General features: G+C 45.2%; 2 protein-coding genes across 2 annotated transcripts; one reads left to right on the top strand and one right to left on the bottom strand.

The window, feature by feature from the left end:
• Window positions 1–257: 257 nt before the first annotated feature.
• Window positions 258–9,548, top strand: LOC127331303 (NAD-dependent protein deacetylase SRT1). Its single transcript, XM_051357412.2, has 15 exons — window positions 258–925; window positions 1,195–1,327; window positions 2,230–2,259; window positions 2,344–2,436; window positions 2,711–2,830; window positions 3,202–3,302; window positions 3,390–3,498; window positions 3,748–3,827; window positions 5,357–5,435; window positions 6,220–6,273; window positions 6,353–6,446; window positions 6,818–6,897; window positions 8,026–8,093; window positions 8,215–8,317; window positions 8,791–9,548. Exons 1-15 carry the CDS (start codon window positions 318–320, stop codon window positions 9,088–9,090), a joined length of 2,052 nt encoding a protein of 683 aa, XP_051213372.1. The 5' UTR covers window positions 258–317; the 3' UTR covers window positions 9,091–9,548.
• Window positions 9,549–11,834: 2,286 nt separating this feature from the next.
• Window positions 11,835–13,311, bottom strand: LOC127328246 (UDP-glycosyltransferase 92A1-like). Its single transcript, XM_051354858.2, has one exon. It carries the CDS (start codon window positions 13,309–13,311, stop codon window positions 11,872–11,874), a length of 1,440 nt encoding a protein of 479 aa, XP_051210818.2. The 3' UTR covers window positions 11,835–11,871.
• Between the last annotated feature and the right edge of the window lie 5,840 nt (window positions 13,312–19,151).

Raw genomic sequence — 19,151 nt, 5'->3', positions numbered from 1 at the left:
TCCGCTGCCGGGGTGGACTGAACTGGAGATCTGGACATCGATTTCGTCGGTAAGCTTTAATTCCAGCATTTCCCCCCCATTCCGACCAACTAGTGTCGACGAACGGTACGAGGGTTTTGGCATCTGGGAAGAACCATAGAGGCGATGATGATGTAGTGTCGGAAACTTACGAGGAATGGATCTCCTCGTCAAATTAAGCACCGAAAGATGAAAATTTTGGGGAACAATTGGTTGACCCAAGCCCTTACTTGTTAGGGCATTTTGCGCTTCACCTACGCCGAGCTCCAGCCGGAGCCACCTCCGAGCAGCCGGACAGGATGGCCTGCGCCTCCCAGGACGACCTCGCTTTCCTCTCCGGTGGGAAGCTCGTGGCCCACCTCGCCACCACTTGCCGCAGGGCCGACTTCGAGGCTGCCGCGCACGTCCTCGCTGAGCGGGACCGCAAGTTTGCCGAGGACGAGGCTGCACTAAAGGCCGTGCTTGCCGACCTTGACGCTGCGAGGGCGCGTGAGCGCGAGGTCGCCGAGGCTAGGTCCAAATTGGAGGCCGCTCTCACGGAGGCTGACATCCTGCGGAAGAAGTGTGAGGTGGCCCTGGACGCACGCCGCCTGGACAATGCGAAAGAAATGGCGCTCCTGCTTGGGGCTGCCACTCCGGACACGATATATCAGGACGAGCCACGTGGGGAGGCGAACAAGGGGGAGGTGAACAGCCCTGACATAATTGGCCTCAACGGGCTTGGTTGCTGTCCGGCCGAGGAAGGGGAGATGCTGGAGAGGCAAGAGAGAGGCGAAGGCGGCGGGGTGGAACATGGCGGAGGAAGGGGTGGTGCAAGAACGGAGAGGCAGAAGGCGGCGGAGGAAGGGGAGACGCGATGGCGCTCATTGAGCGAGCTGTGTGCCGCTCAGGATGGGCAGGGTGAGGGGTGAGTTGTCTTTTTTTTTTCTATAAGTTGCGCAGTTTGATTGATTGCAACAATGGTTAGTCATTAAGCTTAACCTTCTTAAGTGCGCAAATTTGGAGTAGTTTAGCAAAATGCCAAACAGTAGACTGCTATTTTGGCAATTACAACGTCCAAGGTGGTATATGGTCAAGTGCTGAAGTAGAAAGTGGTGTATGATGGAAGTCCCTTTTCAAATTCTGTTGCCTAAGGAATAATTAATGCGATGAACTTTTTTTTTTGGGATCTTTTAGATCAAGCAAGAAGGCAGTAGAGAAGAATCGAGGGATGTCGCTGGGCTATGCTGAGAAGCTGTCGTACCGGGAGGATTTGGGCAGCGTAGGCATGCCTGAGATGTTCGACTCCCCCAAACTCCTCCAAGGAAAGGTTGATCACGTTGCTTAATTCTGAACCTGTTTCCCCTTTTTTGATCACGCTGCAAGTGACCTATTCATGCCTCTCTTGTGTTATACGTAATTGTTTATTGTGTAAAATATTGCGCGACTAGTTATGATCAGATAAGAAATATATAATTAAACCTGATGGGTCTCAGAAGAGAGAAAAATGTGTGTTTTGTTTCTTTTTTCCTTCCGAGTCTGTTGTATGTACAATCAAGGCCCATGTGTGTCACCTTATGAAATTAGTAGTCTTGGAGAAGTTTTGGTTAGATCCGCTTAAGTGAGCTGGGGTGCAAGGCAATAACAAAACACCTAGCTGTTGCCATGTGCGCTTGAGATATGTCATGAAAGAACCAGTGTTTTGGGGAATTGAGTAGTTACTGGATTGCAAAAGTATAAATGAAGGAAACAGTTTTGGCCTACAATTTGGTTGGTTGCAAGAGTTCTCTAATCTCATGTTACATAGGAGTAAAATTTAATTATACACCGGCTTGGTCCTCATCCTGAGGTAGGTTAATCCAGAAGTCCAGCTACTAGCTACTTAAAGGTGTACGCATATTTGGAAAACAGGAAAGTTAGATATCATTTTTAGGAAGTTTTAAAAGGGAATTTTCTGATGTGGGACTACTTGAGGCAGGCAGCAGCCACCCGGCTTTGAGGGAACCGTATGCCAACAATGATGACGACATGGCAATCATTATGCTTTAATTGGCAATCGTACCCTTCTAGAAAACGTGCTATAATTGGCAATAAAAATAAAATATTTGGCAGGAATTTTCCGATTTTCTTGTAAAACTCCCATGTTATGACATGCTGTTATTTTACTACTTAACATTATTTTTTGAAGAAAAACTTTGTTTAAGCGTTCCTTTTGCTCTTTTATTCGTGCAGATAGAAGAGCTTGCAATTATGGTGCAAAAGGTTGGACTCCCCTGGTGGATGTCAATAAAATCTCTTCATGTTTCATATGCAGCAGATTCAGCAAATTATCCCTGATTGTTTCAGAGTAAGCATTTTGTGGTGTTTACCGGAGCAGGGATATCAACATCATCAGGCATACCTGATTTCCGAGGGCCAAAGGGTGTGTGGACTCTGCAGGTAGTCTGTTTATGTTGCTTCCGCTTAGCATGGTTCCCTCTGTGCATGAATCTTCATCTTTTTAGAATGTATTGTTTAAGTGCATGATTTGTGGAAAAGTTAGGCTCCCATGCTGTTATTATATCTGACTTAGGTACCCCCAAAAGTTATGCTTTATGACATTCTGCAATTTTACTGTGTTAAAGAACCATTTCTATTCACATAGTAGTTACTATCATTTCCTAACAATTATTTGAGTAAATAATCAGTTGTATATATGCCGTGTGTTTTGTAGCGTGCAGGAAAAGGTGTTCCTGATGCTTCACTCCCATTTCACCGAGCAGCTCCAACCTTGACACATATGGCACTAGTTGAGTTGGAAAGAGTAGGACTCCTAAAGTTTGTCATAAGCCAGGTCTGCATATTCAACTGAGTGTATTGTATATGGCGTTTTGTATTGGTATCTATGTCCACTACCAATGACTTATGTTCTAAGGTTAACTCTTAGGGGACTTTTGCTCCGAGTCATTATTACAAGGTTACCACTTAGGGACTTTGCTTCGAGTCTTTATTATAAGGTTAACTCTCAAGAAACAATTTTGCGAATCAGTTTGTATGAGCTGCAGATATTTTTGTTGTTCTACCATTTAGCGTGCTGAAAGGAAATTTGTATTATACCAGTTTACAACTGATTATTTGCTGAAAATCAACTGCTGAATAATTTGAATTATATTGTATCCATGTAATTTGATCTTGTACAAAGCTGACCGAAGTTGTGTTTGCCAGAATGTTGACAGCCTACATCTGCGTTCTGGCTTCCCAAGGGAGAAGCTGGCTGAACTGCATGGGAATTCTTTCAAGGAGATCTGCCCAAGCTGTAAAACAGAGTAAGCTTACCTTGCTCTGCTTTTATTATATTTTCTCAGGGAAAGACCAAAATAACAGCTCTTTCATGAGTCCTTATCTATATGAAGGTACCTACGTGATTTTGAAATAGAGACAATAGGACTGAAGGATACCCCGAGGCGTTGTACTGATAAGAATTGTGGAGCTAGATTAAAAGATACAGTTCTTGATTGGGAGGTACAAACTATATTAAGAGCTACAAATTTCTATCTCGACTTGCTTTACCAAGAATCCTAACTGTTTTCTGACTGAATTTGTCACTGTTATGTAATCAACTTATTATGTTGCTATGCCCCATTGGGTGATCATATGTTATGTCATATTTATACACTGTACATGGAGGTGATATGCACATAAATCCCCAGAGGGGAGTTACCCATCTTCGCCGAAGTTGCTATTTCATTATTAATTCAATTGCTTTTTCAGGATGCTTTGCCCCCTGAAGAGATGAATTCTGCCGAGGAGCAGTGTCGAGCAGCTGATCTTGTCCTATGTCTAGGAACTAGGTTTGTCTCACGCAATAGCTGTAATTTCTTTCACCATGTCCTTCATCACTGAAGTTTGTATGGCTACAAATACTGTCACTTGCCGATAAATGTCAGTTGTTTCATGATAAAATCCTCAGAACTCTTTGCCACATTATTATAATCAGGTGAGCAATGCAAGGTGCTTACTTAGGACATGTACAATGCAAGGTGCTAAGAGAGGTGCTTATAAAAAAAATGCACCAATTTTTGCTTGAGCAATAGTGCCTATTTCTATAGGACAGGTGCTTGATTAGGCAGCTCTAGTATAGAAATAAGCCTTGTTACTTAGGAGTAAACCGGTTTATTTTTATAAGCACCTTGCATTGTGCATGCCCTTACTGCAGTTTCTGTACCTCTCTTTTTAGTTTTGGAAAACTGTCCAGGTAGCATTCACTCCAAACAGTTGCCAATACACCATTAAGCACCGCTAATATGTATGCCTTACTAAATTTTGTTTAGTGAGCCTGATTCTCATGTTCAACCTGCGAAAATCAATTGCTGGATTAGTAGTTCTACAAAGGTCTATGTAGATGCATAAAAAATTCAAATGCATGATAATCATGCCTTTAGTATATCATAGTTAGGGCCTAGGATCACTATTTCTCTGTCGATGTGCTTGGAAGGGTGCGCTTTGGGTATTACGCCTTTCATGGAACATCTGACACTATGATTCAGCCCGAGGACTTGGCCACAGCATGCACATGTTTTGGCCTGATCAAACGACAACAAGTACAACAAGATCATCCTTCACCTAAGTTGCACAGTCATGGACCAGGATGATCCAATCATTTGATTCAGCAAAATGAAGTTCTCCTCAAAGTGTCTATGTGGTACTGAGTAAGATAAAAGTGAGAAAAAAAATTCAATGGGTGAGGTTGTAGGCTTGTAGCTTGTTAAGCAAACCATGTTCAAAATGCTTGCCAATAATACAGCATCTTTCAAGAATGCTAAGTGTTTCATCAGGTTATTGTCAGTTCAGGTTGCACCAAGAAAACATCCTAGATTATATATAATGGCCGGTGACTTAAGCTGCTGCATGGGATCGACCAATACCAGTCAAACTTAGTCCAAATTCAAGAAATTTTTCTAGTTCTAGCTCCTTCAGTGAATGGAGCCTTGATCTGGTCCAAACGGTATATTTATGACAGTCATTTTTGATGCATCAAAAGATAGTTGAACTATTGAGACTTGTCTTCATGCTCAGCCGTGTTCCAGTGCAGTGCATGTTTAGAATATATAGTAGTCAAGAATCTGAGATCCCCTGTCTCTTGCCATCATGCATGGTACCGCATACTTTTACCCATGATCCAGTCACAAAGGCATTCTGTCCTATCTCCCTCTCACCAATTTGATCATTGTTGATTCGTTTTAGCTCATTGTTTATTTTGTAATAGCAGGTTCTTAATGTCCTACCTTACTTATCACTTATCCTTGTTGAACATTCTTTATGATAATAATGAGCCATGCCTCTGTTCTTGTTTCTTTTTCTTATATACAGTAATGTGTAGCTTGCAGATTACTCCTGCATGTAATATGCCTCTGATGTCTATCAAGAATGGGGGGAAAGTGGCTATTGTTAATCTTCAGGTATGTGCAACTGAATACAAACATATTGTTGTTTGCCTTAAATATGGACCAAAGAAGCACTAACTTACACATTTATCTAGTTTTTAGGCATGCCATACTTGTGATGTGGGCTAATTTTGTTACAAACCAGTCAAATATATTGATGCTACCTATGTACTTTTTCATAGTTGGGAATTTTGAAGTACTACTAAACTGTGTTTTAACTCTTGTGTGCCACTATATACCGTGTACCTCTGCAAATGACTGCAATACTGTGGGACCATTTTAGAAATTTGGAGTATTGTTTATTCGGCTATTTCATTAGGCCTTCTTAAAATTTGTGGTTCGAATCACGGAAATCTATAATTTGACAGGTAAAAGTTTGGGGTTTCAATTCATGTTTGACTTCGAAACTCATTTTGTGGCATGGCATGCACATAGAACTTGCATTGCTGATTCAGTCCAAAGATGTCAGTTGAAAGAGATTATCTTTGCATGTTTATGATTTCCTAAGAACTTATTTTGCAGTCTTTCAATTAAATATATACAGTAGAGTTTTTTTTGAACTTTTTAAATATATAGAGTTAAACAAAGGAGATTTATCTTATTTGAAATTTAACAAATGTCTAGAATGGAACACAACAAAACAATACTTGCTTTGGGGTATACAGAACATGAAGGCAACATATGCATCATTGGGGTAGTAGACTCAAATAGTGCAATTTTCTCATGGCATTTGATAAACCTGCGATAAGGATGCAATCTAATTCCTGTACATTTTTTTCTGTTTCCATTTCACTTTCAGGCAACTCCGAAGGATAAAAAGGCAAGCCTTGTCATCCATGGGCTTGTGGATAAGGTGCCTGTTTTTCTTGAATTTTTTTGTTGTTGTTGCTATTATGTTCCCTTGGTATAATAATTTAGCCGTGTCATCACAGGTCATTGCTGGAGTGATGTGCATTCTGAATCTGCGCATCCCTCCATATATACGTATTGACTTCATTCAGCTTCTTCTTCGGCACACAGTCAAAAGTAGAGCCATCTCACCATTTCTTGAATATTTATTCTTAGCTCTGTTAATTTCTTGTGGATACATACAACCAATCAAGGTTACTGATGAAACAAAATGGCATCATCAAAACTTCCTTATTAGCAAGATTTGAGTAACTGAAGATGATAAAATTCCTTGCAGACATTGTTATCTCCGTACAAATATACAGTGAAACTACCAAGTGTCGCATATAAATTTCTGTATGATGTCATTCATAAATTGCAAACGAAATTTTATTTATGATTAAATTCCTTCTGTGCAAATATCCTGACAGATAAATGGTTTAACTTGCTTTATATGAGAATAGGTTTAATCACATGCTCTCTCATACTGCATTATCTCCTTTATTCAGAGAAATGTGTAAGATGGACTCTGCGGGTAACAAGCATTCATGGCGTGCGAGCACCACTGTCATTTCTTCAGTCAATCGAGGTAATGCAACAGTGACTATATACATCCACATAGCTGTGTACTACTCTGCTATTATATACTTCAATTATTACATTCTATAGTAAGGAGATAATTATTTCGTTAAGAATCAATTGAATCGAAGTCATTGTCATTGTTGGCTGCAATCGATATATTTTGCAAGATCTGTCGGTCTTAGTTTGCGGGAACTAACTAAATACTCCCTCCAGTTTCCCAGAAACTGTTGTTTTGGACATCGACCCGGTCTACAGAACATAATATTGATTACTAATTTCTATCATCATATGTTTGTAATACCCAATAAATAATGACATTACTGATATTTTGGACGCATGGCAACAGCTTTTTGAGATTTGGAGGGAGCAGTAGGGATCCCCGAAATGGGATCTTAGCAAGAGCTATGTACCTTTTGCCGATCAAGGACGATCATTGGCTTGCCAACCTTGTGATGTACTACCTCCATCTCAAGGCTTAAGGCTTATATTTTTTTGGAAAAGTCAAAGCAAGTAAAGTTTGACCAATATTTTAGAATAATCTATCAATAAATATGATATTTTGTAGATATCACATGAAAATATATTTCATTATCTATCTAATAATATCAATTTTGTATTTGACATGTTAATGATTTTTTATAAAAACTTAGTCAAACTTAACATAGTTTGACTTTCTGAAAAAAATATAGGCCTTAAGCCTTGGGATGGAGGTAGTATTTGTTTCTGCGAAAAAACTTTCCATCTTTTTTTTCTGCTTTGGAGTCTCTGAAGTTAGAAGGGCGGGCCTGGCGCAGTGGTAGAGTATCTCCACTTGTGTCATGGAGGTCCTGGGTTCGAATCAGCGTCCTTGCATAATAGAAAGGGAGCCTCTGAAATTAGAAACTGGCACATCAATCAATTACCACCTAACCACTTTTTATTGCTGTAAAGGCAACAAGCCTTGTTGCAGCTGATTAACAGGACTGTCTACTTTCTTTTCTGATGATTTGGAAGTTAGTAAGCTAATGGTCAAGACTCAAGCTTACTGAAAGCTGGTCATAAAGTATTATTCCTTAACATAGACGCACGTGTGATCTAATGGAAAACTTCTCCTACTGATATTAATATATGGTCAAATTTTCTTTGTCATCAACAGGTTTCCTTTCCGGAAAGACCTGACATGAAACCTGTAGTACTTATGGAGCAACCATTTTCTTTGCAGAGGTATATTGGAGATTGTGAAATCCCCCAATCAAATGTGCTAACTGATCACACAGAAAAAGAATTTGTTTCATTTTTCAAATATTATGTGCCATTCTTCACATTGGCGATTTATCTACTCCAGGGAAACATCGATGACTAGCAAATTTTTCATGTTGCTGACATTGAACTTCAGTGATGGTTGTGGCTGCTCTAGCTCATCAATTGAATGCTACGTTAATTTTCAGGTTTGCTGCAACTGTACACTCCCCTTTATCTTTTTTTTTTCTGATTAAGCTCCATAGATAAGAGTGAAGTAAAAAAAATTGAGTTGAAGGTTCATAGACACTACATTTTTTTTTGTTCTTAAATTTGGTCTTAGAACTGTGCATGTTCACACTGCATGTGAAGTAGTGCATCCATTATTTATTTCTTTGAAAATTAAGTAGTGCGTCCCTGATAGTTTGAAGAATTTAGAATAGTATAACTGTGTACTCTACATGAATCGAGTGGCTGCTCCATACTGGCAGTAGTTCTGTGCATACCAAAGTTTCCCCGACTAGTTACCATTCTGTATACTATTCTATGAAATAGTTTAAGTGAATATGCACCTAATTTTCTGGAGTGGCTATTTTGCATAATAATGCCTTGTGAACATGTTGGTTAACACCGAGTAATCCATTGATCAGCTTACCATGCAATTTAAATGTGATACATGCAGAATCAAAAGGAGAGCTTTGTTAGAGATAGAGGCCTAGTACTGCAGGAGTTGAAGTGTACTGCAGAGCGCCAGTGTTGTGCTGGACAGCAATCTATTCTTGAAAGGGAGAGTCTGCCACGAGCCGAGACATCTAGACATGCGTTTGTGACCAACATTGTGAGATATGACTCTGAAGATTCCGAAGATCTCAAGGGGGCAGAGCCCAAGGGTTCTTGTATGGACAGCAGCAGCAACCTTACGAAACGGCACATGGAAGGCCCTAGTGGCTGCTCGGTGACACAAAAGAAGCTCAAGAGCTAACCATCTGTGTCTAGTTCTCTGGTCTTTGTTTTGAGGGAGTTGTCTGACTTAGTAGATCTGGGAGAAGATTGCAATAGCGACGATAAGGTGCAGCAGAGTTACATGAATGAAGGAAGAGAAGGTAGAGCAAACTTGGTGCATAGAGAAGCGACCATCCCAAGGGAAAGTGGGAAACTGGTTGAAATACTTAGATTATAAAGTAGTAGTATTTCTGTGTCGGGTTCTCTGGTTCATTTTTGAAGGAGTTATTTGACTTTGTAGATGTGTGAGAAGATTACAATAGCAATGGAAGGTGCAACGGAGTTAGATGAATGAAGTAAGAAAAGGTAGAGTAAACTTGGTGCATAGCGATGAGACTCTCTTGGGAAACTGGTCGAAACGCTAGAATGTATCCTCCTGTAAAGCTCTCGGAGTTGAGGAACTTCTGAAATACTTGGTTGGTAGTGCTGTTTATCTTATTTTTTATGCTGCATTTCAGAAGTTAACGGATTGCTAATTATAACTCTCCCAAAGTAACAAACTACTCCCTCCGCCCCTTGAAACTTGTCTGAGATTTGTTAAAATTTAGATGTATCTAGATATGTGTCTAGATAAAAACAACTCTTGGACTTTGCTTACTAACCCATAGAGGCAGCTCGTTTATCTGTACTATTTTTACTATAAATATACTTCCTCAAAATACTTTACATCATAGGCCTATAGTTCGTGGGAAACTTCAAATGTAGCCAGGGCTGCATGTAGCCCGGTTTTATTTTTCCTTTTTTAAACTGCAAAGCTTTTAATTTTACAGTTTCAGAAAAATTTGAAAAAATATGTAGACGTAGAGAATGTTGAAATATATCGGTGTGTAAATTTTTAGATTCAAATATATCATATATTGCCCTCAGTAAAAATAACAAAATTTCACAAAATGACAAAATATACTGTTCATCACTATTCACTAATGCTGAAATCAAGATTGTTATTTTTGCTGAGCCTAAAATACAACATATTTCAATCTGAAAATTTACACACTGGAAGATTACAATATTATTATCTACATCACATTATTTTTTTCAAAAAAAGTTGACAAGTTTAAAATGAAATTTTTATAGGTTCAAAAAGTAGCCTACATGTAGCTCGAGCTACAAAAGTACATTCTCTTTGTAAATTAGTCTACATTTTAGCGTTGTAATCAGCAGCAACACCAGAAAAGAAACAATCCCGCCCTCTCTATTGGATGTTATTAATTTTAACGATCCCTGGATTGCCTGTTTATATACTTCCTCCGGTTCGGATTAACCGGGGGACTAGAAAAATTAATGGGAGCAAGGTGCTCTCTAATTGGCTGTTAAAAACGAGAGGTGGAGCTGTTTTATCTCACAGAACGATGAGAAAGTAAATGCTGGAGGCGAAGGGTCGTGCACATACGTACTTTCTAGTGATTTTGCATGCAATTTTCGTCCCCCAAAAATTGGAAAAAGCAGTGACGATTAGTTTTTTTCTTTTGAGAATTCGGCAGGTGAGCTGCTCGATATATTAATAGAAGAGAGAGTTTCGTACAAGGATAACCGGCCCAAACACACGATCTAGCAGAGATGGCTAAGATCTGCTGGTAAAAAGAGAAACTAGCAAGAAAGGGGGACTACTCGCAGGGAGGGAAGATATTCGCGCCGGCCAAGTCCCAAGCAGCCACTTCGTCATTGATCTTGGCCATGGTAGTGGCCACCGAGGAAGAGGCCCGCCGGAAGATGCGGGCAGTTAACCGTGTTCGCACAAGAGGGGGAAAGGAAGGGGCTAGGGAGGAGCGGAGTTATGCTCTACTTAAACGGTAGTTAATGCTAAGCCACCTAAATCAAAGAAACTGCATGTTTTGCAAATGGCGTCGGTTAATATGATCCGGACGGAATATCAAACTAGTAGTATTAAATGACTCGCTAACTAGTCTTAAAATCTAATCTGTAGAACAGATCAAACAAGAACCGAGGAAGTATATACCGAACCGGTATGGGGCAAGAGAAAGGCACCAAAGCGATCGAGGTGGCTCTGAAACTCATCTAGGGTTTTGTCCATCTCGCCGACGACGATGCGGTTCGCTCCACTTCCGGTGGCCTTGGTGCATTGGAGGTATGGCGGACCGTGACTTCTCACCGGCAGGAAGATTTCAGTTTTTCATTTAGTTTGTTTTCAGTGTCTTTTTCGAGATGGTGAGGTGGCGGCTACTTCCTGAAATCAAAATAAGGTCCTCCTAGTCCTATCCTCGCTCTGGTGGGAGTTATGTGTCCGGCGGATCTCCCGTGATCCGATTATCTTTCGTGTTTGATTGTGTGGTTTCCTGTTAGTCTCTTTTGATCTACGGTTGTTATCACTGGTGATGGTTGATGCTCTGGTGCGCTGGTTAGCTAGCTGGTCCTTTGGGCTCTTAGCACGACGATTTCTCGCATGTCTACTACAACAAGCTCTACTACGATAAACTTTGTCTAGCTCCGGTGATGGAGGGGCGAGGACGGTGGCGCACCTTTGGGTCACGCTATGTTCTGTAGTCGTCGTTAAGTGGTCCAATGATCTATTTGTAATTTTTATTACTTTTAGTTATCTTTGTACTATTGTTGAGATTTTTAATATATCGGTTAAATTTCAAAAAAACCGAGGAAGTATAGAAAAATAATTTTATGAAATTTGGTCCTTAAATTCTATTTCTGAGACCAACTTGAAGAATTGACACCTGCCATGAATGGTAAATTTCGATTCATGATCTGGGGCTAAACGTTCCCTCAATATTGGGATCCAAAACATGACAACTCATTTTTGTGAGGCATGCAATTTCTCCATCGAGTGTATGAACCTCCGCATCACCTCCACCGACGACTCGTCGACGTCGCCTTCCCTCGCCGCCTCGATCACCTTCTTCGTCTCCGCCGCCTTCCGCCTCATCGCGGCACGCACACTGGACGTCTCGCCGAGCACTGTCTCCACCACACCAGCAACCTCGTCCCTCGCCACCGCGGCCGCGCCGCCGCGCGCCAGCTCGACGCATACCCCCATGTCTTCCGCCATCGTCTTCGCGTTGTAGAATTGCTCCGCCGAGAGCGGCCACCCCACCATTGGCACGCCGCCGGCGAGGCTCTCCTGCGCCGAGTTCCATCCGCAGTGCGTCAGGAAGGCTCCCGTGGCCGCGTGCGCCAGCGCCTCCACCTGCGGCGCCCAGCAGGACGCCACCAGCCCTCGCCCCGCCGCCTCCATCCTCTGCACGAACCCCTCCGGCAGGCCCAACGACTGCTCGTTCACGTCGTCTGCGGGCCGGATCACCCACACGAACCTGTGCCCGCTCTTCTCGAGCCCCAATGCCAGCTCCGTCGTCTGCCGCGCCGAGATCGTGTAATGCGACCCGAACGACACGTACAACACCGAGGCCGGCGGTTGCGTGTCAAGCCACTCCAAGATCGGGCTGCGGCTAGGGCTGCTGCCCGTCGTCTCTTGCGTCGATGACAACCTTGCCTTTTGGAGCAGCGGCCCGACCGGGAATATCGCCACATCGCTGAGCCATTGCCGAAGGATGCTTAGTCCCTTGGCCTCCAGCTTCTCGGCCGTGTTGACGAGCAGCGCGTCGGCGCGGGAGAAGGCGGCGATCTGCCTGCGGATGAACGTCGACCACGCGTCGCCGCCATCGGCCGCCGCGAGGTGGTCGGTGAGCTGCGAGCGGTGGACGCGGACGTCCGGGAAACATCGCGGCCGGAAGCACTCGTCGTCGTCGGGGACGAGCGGGACGCTGTCCCAGAGCGAGAAGTAGAGCGCCGCGCCGTAGCCGCCGGTGGTGAGCAGGACGGAGCGCGTGACGCCGGGGTCATCTGGCACGACGTCACACGTCGTGGAGGCCAGGAACATGTCTGCGACGACGTGGACGGAGACACCAGGGTCGGAGCGTCTGAGGTCGGCGACGAACCGGTGGAACGCCGGGCCCAGGGACTCGGCGGCGAGGAAGAGGTCGATGAGCTGCTGGGAGGAGCCGATGCTGCCGGCGGAGGTGCCGGAAGCGAGCGCGTGGACGTCGATGCCGTCTGCGGCGAGGCTGGCGCGGATGGACTCGGCCGTTCTGGAGGTGGCGACGACGGTGACGCGAGCGTCGGGGCGGCAGCGGCGGAGGAGCGCGGCCAGGCAGCGGAACGGCGCGAGGTGGCCCTGCGCCATGAACGGGAACAGCACGACGTGACCGGCGCGTTGGTGATCTTTGGTTTCGGCCATGATGATCGAATCCGTGATGGTGGCGGCCGGGCGGTCAGTTTGGTTCCCAAGGAGGGCGTTCGCTGATTCATATAACGTACCTACGCCGAGTCGGACTAGGAAATCGTTCATGCTACGGAGAACAATTTGAATCCGCCGTGCATGTTGGCGTATGGCCAATTGCTAGTTTTTTTTAGGGAAGGGGCAGGACTCTCCTGCAATATTTTATTAATTTTAAGTAAGAGTTACATCGTTTAAAAGTTTAATAACTAAGATAAAGCTAGGAGGCACATCCGATCCAATTACACAATTATTTATCATTAACACTAGCAAAAGTGCCACAAATACAACTCAGTCTAGGAGCCCTTATGAATGTACTGGTGGACCTTCGTACTCGAGGAATAGGGCACTGGGTAGTACTGGTGGACCTTCGTACTCGAGGAATAGGGCGCTAGGTAGTAGTGGCGGGTTGACGAAGACAACGAGGTCGCTGGCCGCGGATGCGTGGTGGCGTTGGAAGATTGAAAGGGATCGTGTGCGGAGAAAATAAGAGGTGGCTGTGTACAAATCTTGACTTGCATAATAAATTGTAAACCTTATTCTAGTGCAAATGGATAGTTTAGTCTCTAGGAATTTTTCGATATGACGCAATAATTTTTAAATATGTATGGGTAATCTGTATGGTTTTATGACTCAATCATTGTTTTTTAACCTTCAGTGAACAATTTGGAATGATTTTCTCAGTTAGGGATACATGTCCAAAATTGTAGAAAATTTTGGCAACTTACAACTAAATAATAAACTGAAAAGACATGATTTAGCAGAAATTCACTCAAGAGGTCTATTAAAGAATTATATGCCCGGATATATTCATTGGCACTTGCATAATAGAGAACCAGCATTTGATCAATTAGAGAAAGAGAACAGACTTTTCTAAAGGAGAAGTAGAAATAGGACGATACAACTTACTGCAAGGCCATCAATGCAGGCATAATGTGCATTGCCAGATTCGGATGCATGTCACCCTCACGGCCTCACCATCCATCAAACAAACAGAAATAACTACGGTCGCCCAGGGGCGAAGCTAGCAAAATAAATCAATGGGTTCATCTCTACAAAGTATTGTAATTTTACTAAATGATAAATAGTGCTAGGTAAAAAATTAGTCTAGATTAGCACAAATTTATTGGGTTCACCTGAACCTAATTCTTACATGCTAGCTCCGTCACTGCGCTCGCCTGCGTGCTTGTCAATTGTTACACCACGCGGGAGCCTCAAGTTGTGGAATCTAGACTACAATACTGTTGGTATTGCTGCTCCAACACGGACAAGCGGAACCGGATGACAGTTGTTCTCCACAGCATAGGGTAGAGTCATAGAATCACCAAGGTTTTCAGTATGAGTTACTACACTACAGGAATCGGCTGCTACGCCGACGGCCAGCTGCCCTCGGCGTAGCCGCGCCTGGCCCTCGGCGTACGCTACGCCGACGGCAGCCCTCGGCGTAGCCCCTCAGCGACGACCCTCCTCGGCAGAGACGGATGTGCCGTCGGCGTAGCAGTGGCCGTCGGCGTACGCCTCCTACGCCGACGGTGCAGAAGACCCTCGGCGTCGATGCCTTCGGCGCAGCGTGGCGGCGCGCCGTCGCCGTTAACGGAGCGGCGCCATACGCCGACGGCCTAACCCTCGGCGTAGACGTGCACAATGCGCGGCGTGGGGCGACGTGGCGCGTTGTGGGGCGGCCAGCCCAAGGGCTACGCCGAGGGGGTTGCCCTCGGCATACACTTGCAAGCTGAGGGCCACGTGGCAGCGCGTCGAGTGATCAGGCGAGAAGGGCTACGCCGAGGGTCTTGCCCTCGGCATAGGCCTGACCATTTGGTCATGCCAATGCCTATGCCGACGGCATTGCCCTCGGCGTAGGCCTTACCATTTGGTTTTTTTCGTTTTTATTTCTGCTCCAATTCATCCAAATTCACATAATTCATCCAAAATTCATCCAAATTCATCCAATTCATCCAAATTCATCCAAAATCGACCAAATTCGCCATAATTCACCAAAATAGCATATAATTCACATAATAGCATACATAGTGCACATAATACCATACAAGAGGAGTATCATGTCGTCCAAATACATAGTAGTAGCTAGCGCATAACCGGAATAGTAGTAGCAAGCGCGCGCATACATAGTGTGAGCCGACTACATGAAGGACCCGGGCGGGGTGTATCCACCCTCATCGTTGGCGAAACGAGAAGCCCGGGTCCGAGGTTGCGCTTCAGTAGAAGCTGCAGAAGAACCGGGAGTAGCACCGGGACCAGGAGAAGTCGACGGAGAGGCACCAGCAGAGGCACCAGCAGAGCGCCCAGGAGAAGTCGACGGAGAGGCAGCAGCAGAGGCACCAGCAGAACGCCCAGGAGACCGACCACCTTCATGAACCGGTGTGATCTCGCGCCCACCCGGCGAGGCCTGGTTCCCGGAGCATCCCGTTCCCTACATGTTCCCTACATGTTAGCAACTTGCGAGGCAAAGGACAGCGGTAACTACCGGTTTCGCAAAGAACTTACCGGTGTGGATCCGTAGTAAGTCCTAGCGAAACTTGCCCTCGATGGCATGATAGGCATTTCCCCCGCCATAGGAACTTGAGCCGGTGTCGGTGTACCAGTAGCCAAAGCAATCATCAGTGACTGCAAGATAGGTTACAAGTCAGGTTTTGCAGAAATAAAGCATCAAACTGAGACTTGTCATCTATTTGCGAAAGGAAAGATTCAAACTTACTTCTACATACGCCATGTAGGCCGTATGCTGCTTATTCCACAGCGCAGAGGCCTGCTGATACTCATCATGACAGGCTTCGAAGGCCACCTCGAATTCAGGCTACAATTTCAGAAACAATGAATCTCATCAACACTTAGCCATGTAGGAAAGAAAACCGGAAAGAGGATGAAAATGAGGAAAACTTACATCGTAGGCGGGTGGACGAGCAGGCCGGGGACGAGGCTGGGGGCTGGGGGCTGTCGGCGGTGAGGGTATGCTTGAGACGCGTGTAGCTCGTGGCTGGGGTAGGCTTGACCGCCTTGTTCAGAAAGGGGTAACGGCCATGCCTACGCCCGCGCCCCGACAGGACCAACGACTCCTCGTCGGTCGGCATGCGCAAGGGGTCATCCACATACGGGTGGCGAGACCTCACCATGTCGCAGTAGTCATCCTTGGCGGCATTGGCATTGCCGTAGTACTGGGGCTGAGGCAATGCGGGATTGGGCTTCTTCTTCGTCCGCATCATGTCATATATCTCGGGATCATGAAGCACCACCCCAGGTGCTGCCTCGGCCAACTGCATCGCGAAAAGAAAGGTTATGCGTGTCACAAATGTAACATGACGGGAAATGAAAGAAGGTCGTTCCATGTATATACATACCACTTTCCCCTTGTAGCGGTTGAAGTCGCGGTTTCCCGCGCAGTGTGTGCCACCGGTGCCTCGGTTCTCCATATTACGCCTCGACACGGCACATCTTTTTTTTCATGCACAACTTTGCCCTTCTTGAAGTTCTTTTTGTCTTCTCTAAACGGGTGCCTCCTTTTGAGGAACTGTCGATTCGTGTCAAACGCAACATACTTGCGACCCTTCTGTAGCCAAAGGAACTCGAGTCGGTGCCTGCACACTGGTCATGGCCACTTACCAGCTGTACACCATCCGCATGTTAGGGCGTACCCGGGCATGTCATGCATGGTATACTGCAACCAAACTTTCATGTAGAAGTTTGTCTTCGATGCTCGGTCGTACGTCAATGTCCCGTGGTGCCAAGAGTGGTTCAAATCTTCCACAATCGGCTGCATGTAGACACTCAAATTCTTCCCCGGGTAATCAGGCCCTGGAATGATCAGCGACAGAAACATGGTCTTCCTCGTCATTAGGACTCCGGGAGGGAGATTGAGCGGAATAACAAACACGGGCCAACAACTGTAATTGGCAGTCGACATACCATATGGATTGAAGCCATTTGTTGCTATCGCAATTCTAACATTCCGAGCCTCAGCTGCCGCAAGGGGGAATTTCTTATCGAAGTTCTTCCATGCCGTACCATCAGATGGATGTCCCATCTTCAACTGCTTGTTTTCGTCTTCGAATCTCTTCCCATACTTGTGCCACGTCATCTGTTTGGCTGTCTCCTCGTGCATGTAAAGCCGCTGGATTCTTTTTATGAATGGGAGATATCGAAGAATCGACTTTGCGGTGCTTGACTGCCTCACCTGACCATCCTTTCCCGTTACCTCTTCATACCTAGACTGCCTACAGATGGGACAGTACTTGTCCTCCGCAAACTGTCTCCAAAATAGATCGCAGCCTTTCGGACAACAGTCTATCTTTTGATAATCCATGTTGAGGTCCTTCATCATTCTCCTCGTCTCGTGCAGGCTTTTAGGCAGACAATGATCTTTGGGCAACATGTTACCAGTTGTTTTCAGACTTGCTTCGAAGCCCTCACGGGTGGTGTTGTACCAGGTCTTGTCGGCTAGACATTGGGAGATGGCATCGAGCTGAGAAATCGCGGCGCCCTCGTACAGAGGCTTCTTAGCCGCGGCAGTCATACCATAGAAGGCCTTCGCGGCTGGCTCTGGTTCCTCCGGTTCTGGAGGTTCCTCCGGTTCTGGCGGCGCCTCCGGTTCTGGAGGTGGCGAATCCGGGACATCGGCATGGACGAGATCATCTAGAAAGTCTCTAATTCCATCGTACTCATTGCCATTGAGTCGCTGCCGCATCACCTCACCTCTGTCACGTTCGCGCTCATCAAAGTCAACTTGCATGACGTACCCAGGCATATACCCATATTGCAGAAGGTGTCTATACATTTCATCCTTTCCACGAGGGAGACGCTTCAGGCAGCGAACACAGGGGCAAAGTGCCCGAACCAGCCCCTTTGTACCACGCGCTAACTCATTCACTAGAAAAATGGGTCTTCCTTCTCCACTCAGCTGTTTTCTCAGTCGCACTAACACGCTCGCTGTACATCCATCCATTATCAGCCATCCTCTGCTTTATTGGGAGCCAAACCACAAACATAACATTTATATCAAATAGGAAATTAAATGCATCATATTTTTATTTATTTTACCGGGCGAAACGCATGCATCAACCTACATCTCTACTAGGTGGGCTCCTAGCAGCCGTCGGATCCGTAGTTGGCTACATTCTCCATGCTCTACCCCGGTCTAAGTCAGAATTTTGGCAGCACCTCCCCGCTGCTCTCCCGATACACGTCTCGGCAAAAAACCGAGAGGATATGCATCCGGAGAACAACGGGGAGGCGCTGCCGAAATCCTGACTTGGACCGGGGCAGAGCAGGGAGAACGTACCCAACTACGCATCCGCCGACTGTCCCGTAAATGCCGCAAGCGTTACGGTTCAAAATATGCCGACCACTAATGCATATTTATTCGCGTAACGCTTGTGGACGGGAAATGACACCTAGGTTACGCGACTTGACTGGGAAATTAAATCTAGTGACATGAAAAATGCAGAGGAGGGGAGTCGGAGTTTTAGCTCACCCTCGGCGGTAGAGGACGTAGTCGAACAACCGATGGCGAAGTCGGCGGCCGGAGAGAATCGCGTTAAGATCCCGGGTCGTCACGTCGGGGTGCTCACGCCAGTGCCTATTTAAAGAACAACAAAATTAGTCAATACAAATTCTTCATATTTCCAATTCTATGTATTCCTCAATTTAGTTTCTCAAGTAACAATTTAGTTTCTCTTAGCGGCTTCTCCACCTAGCTCTCTCTTAGTGGCTTCTTGATAACCCACAAGTATAGGGGATCGCAACAGTCTTCGAGGGAAGTAAAACCCAAATTTATTGATTCGACACAA

This window comes from Lolium perenne, chromosome 2, assembly GCF_019359855.2.
Source record: "Lolium perenne isolate Kyuss_39 chromosome 2, Kyuss_2.0, whole genome shotgun sequence".
NCBI lineage: Eukaryota > Viridiplantae > Streptophyta > Magnoliopsida > Poales > Poaceae > Lolium > Lolium perenne.
The sequence above is the reverse complement of the archived record's forward strand: the minus strand, read 5'-3'. Positions and strand labels throughout refer to the sequence as shown.

Bases quoted from the DNA above. Each gene is read 5' to 3' on its own strand.
- LOC127331303 (XM_051357412.2), top strand. From the start codon at position 318: ATGGCCTGCGCCTCCCAGGACGACCTCGCTTTCCTCTCCGGTGGGAAG. The intron at 1,328-2,229 runs GTTGATCACGTT...TTATTCGTGCAG, and splicing joins CCAAACTCCTCCAAGGAAAG to ATAGAAGAGCTTGCAATTAT. The intron at 6,898-8,025 runs GTAATGCAACAG...TGTCATCAACAG, and splicing joins CATTTCTTCAGTCAATCGAG to GTTTCCTTTCCGGAAAGACC.
- LOC127328246 (XM_051354858.2), bottom strand. From the start codon at position 13,311: ATGGCCGAAACCAAAGATCACCAACGCGCCGGTCACGTCGTGCTGTTC.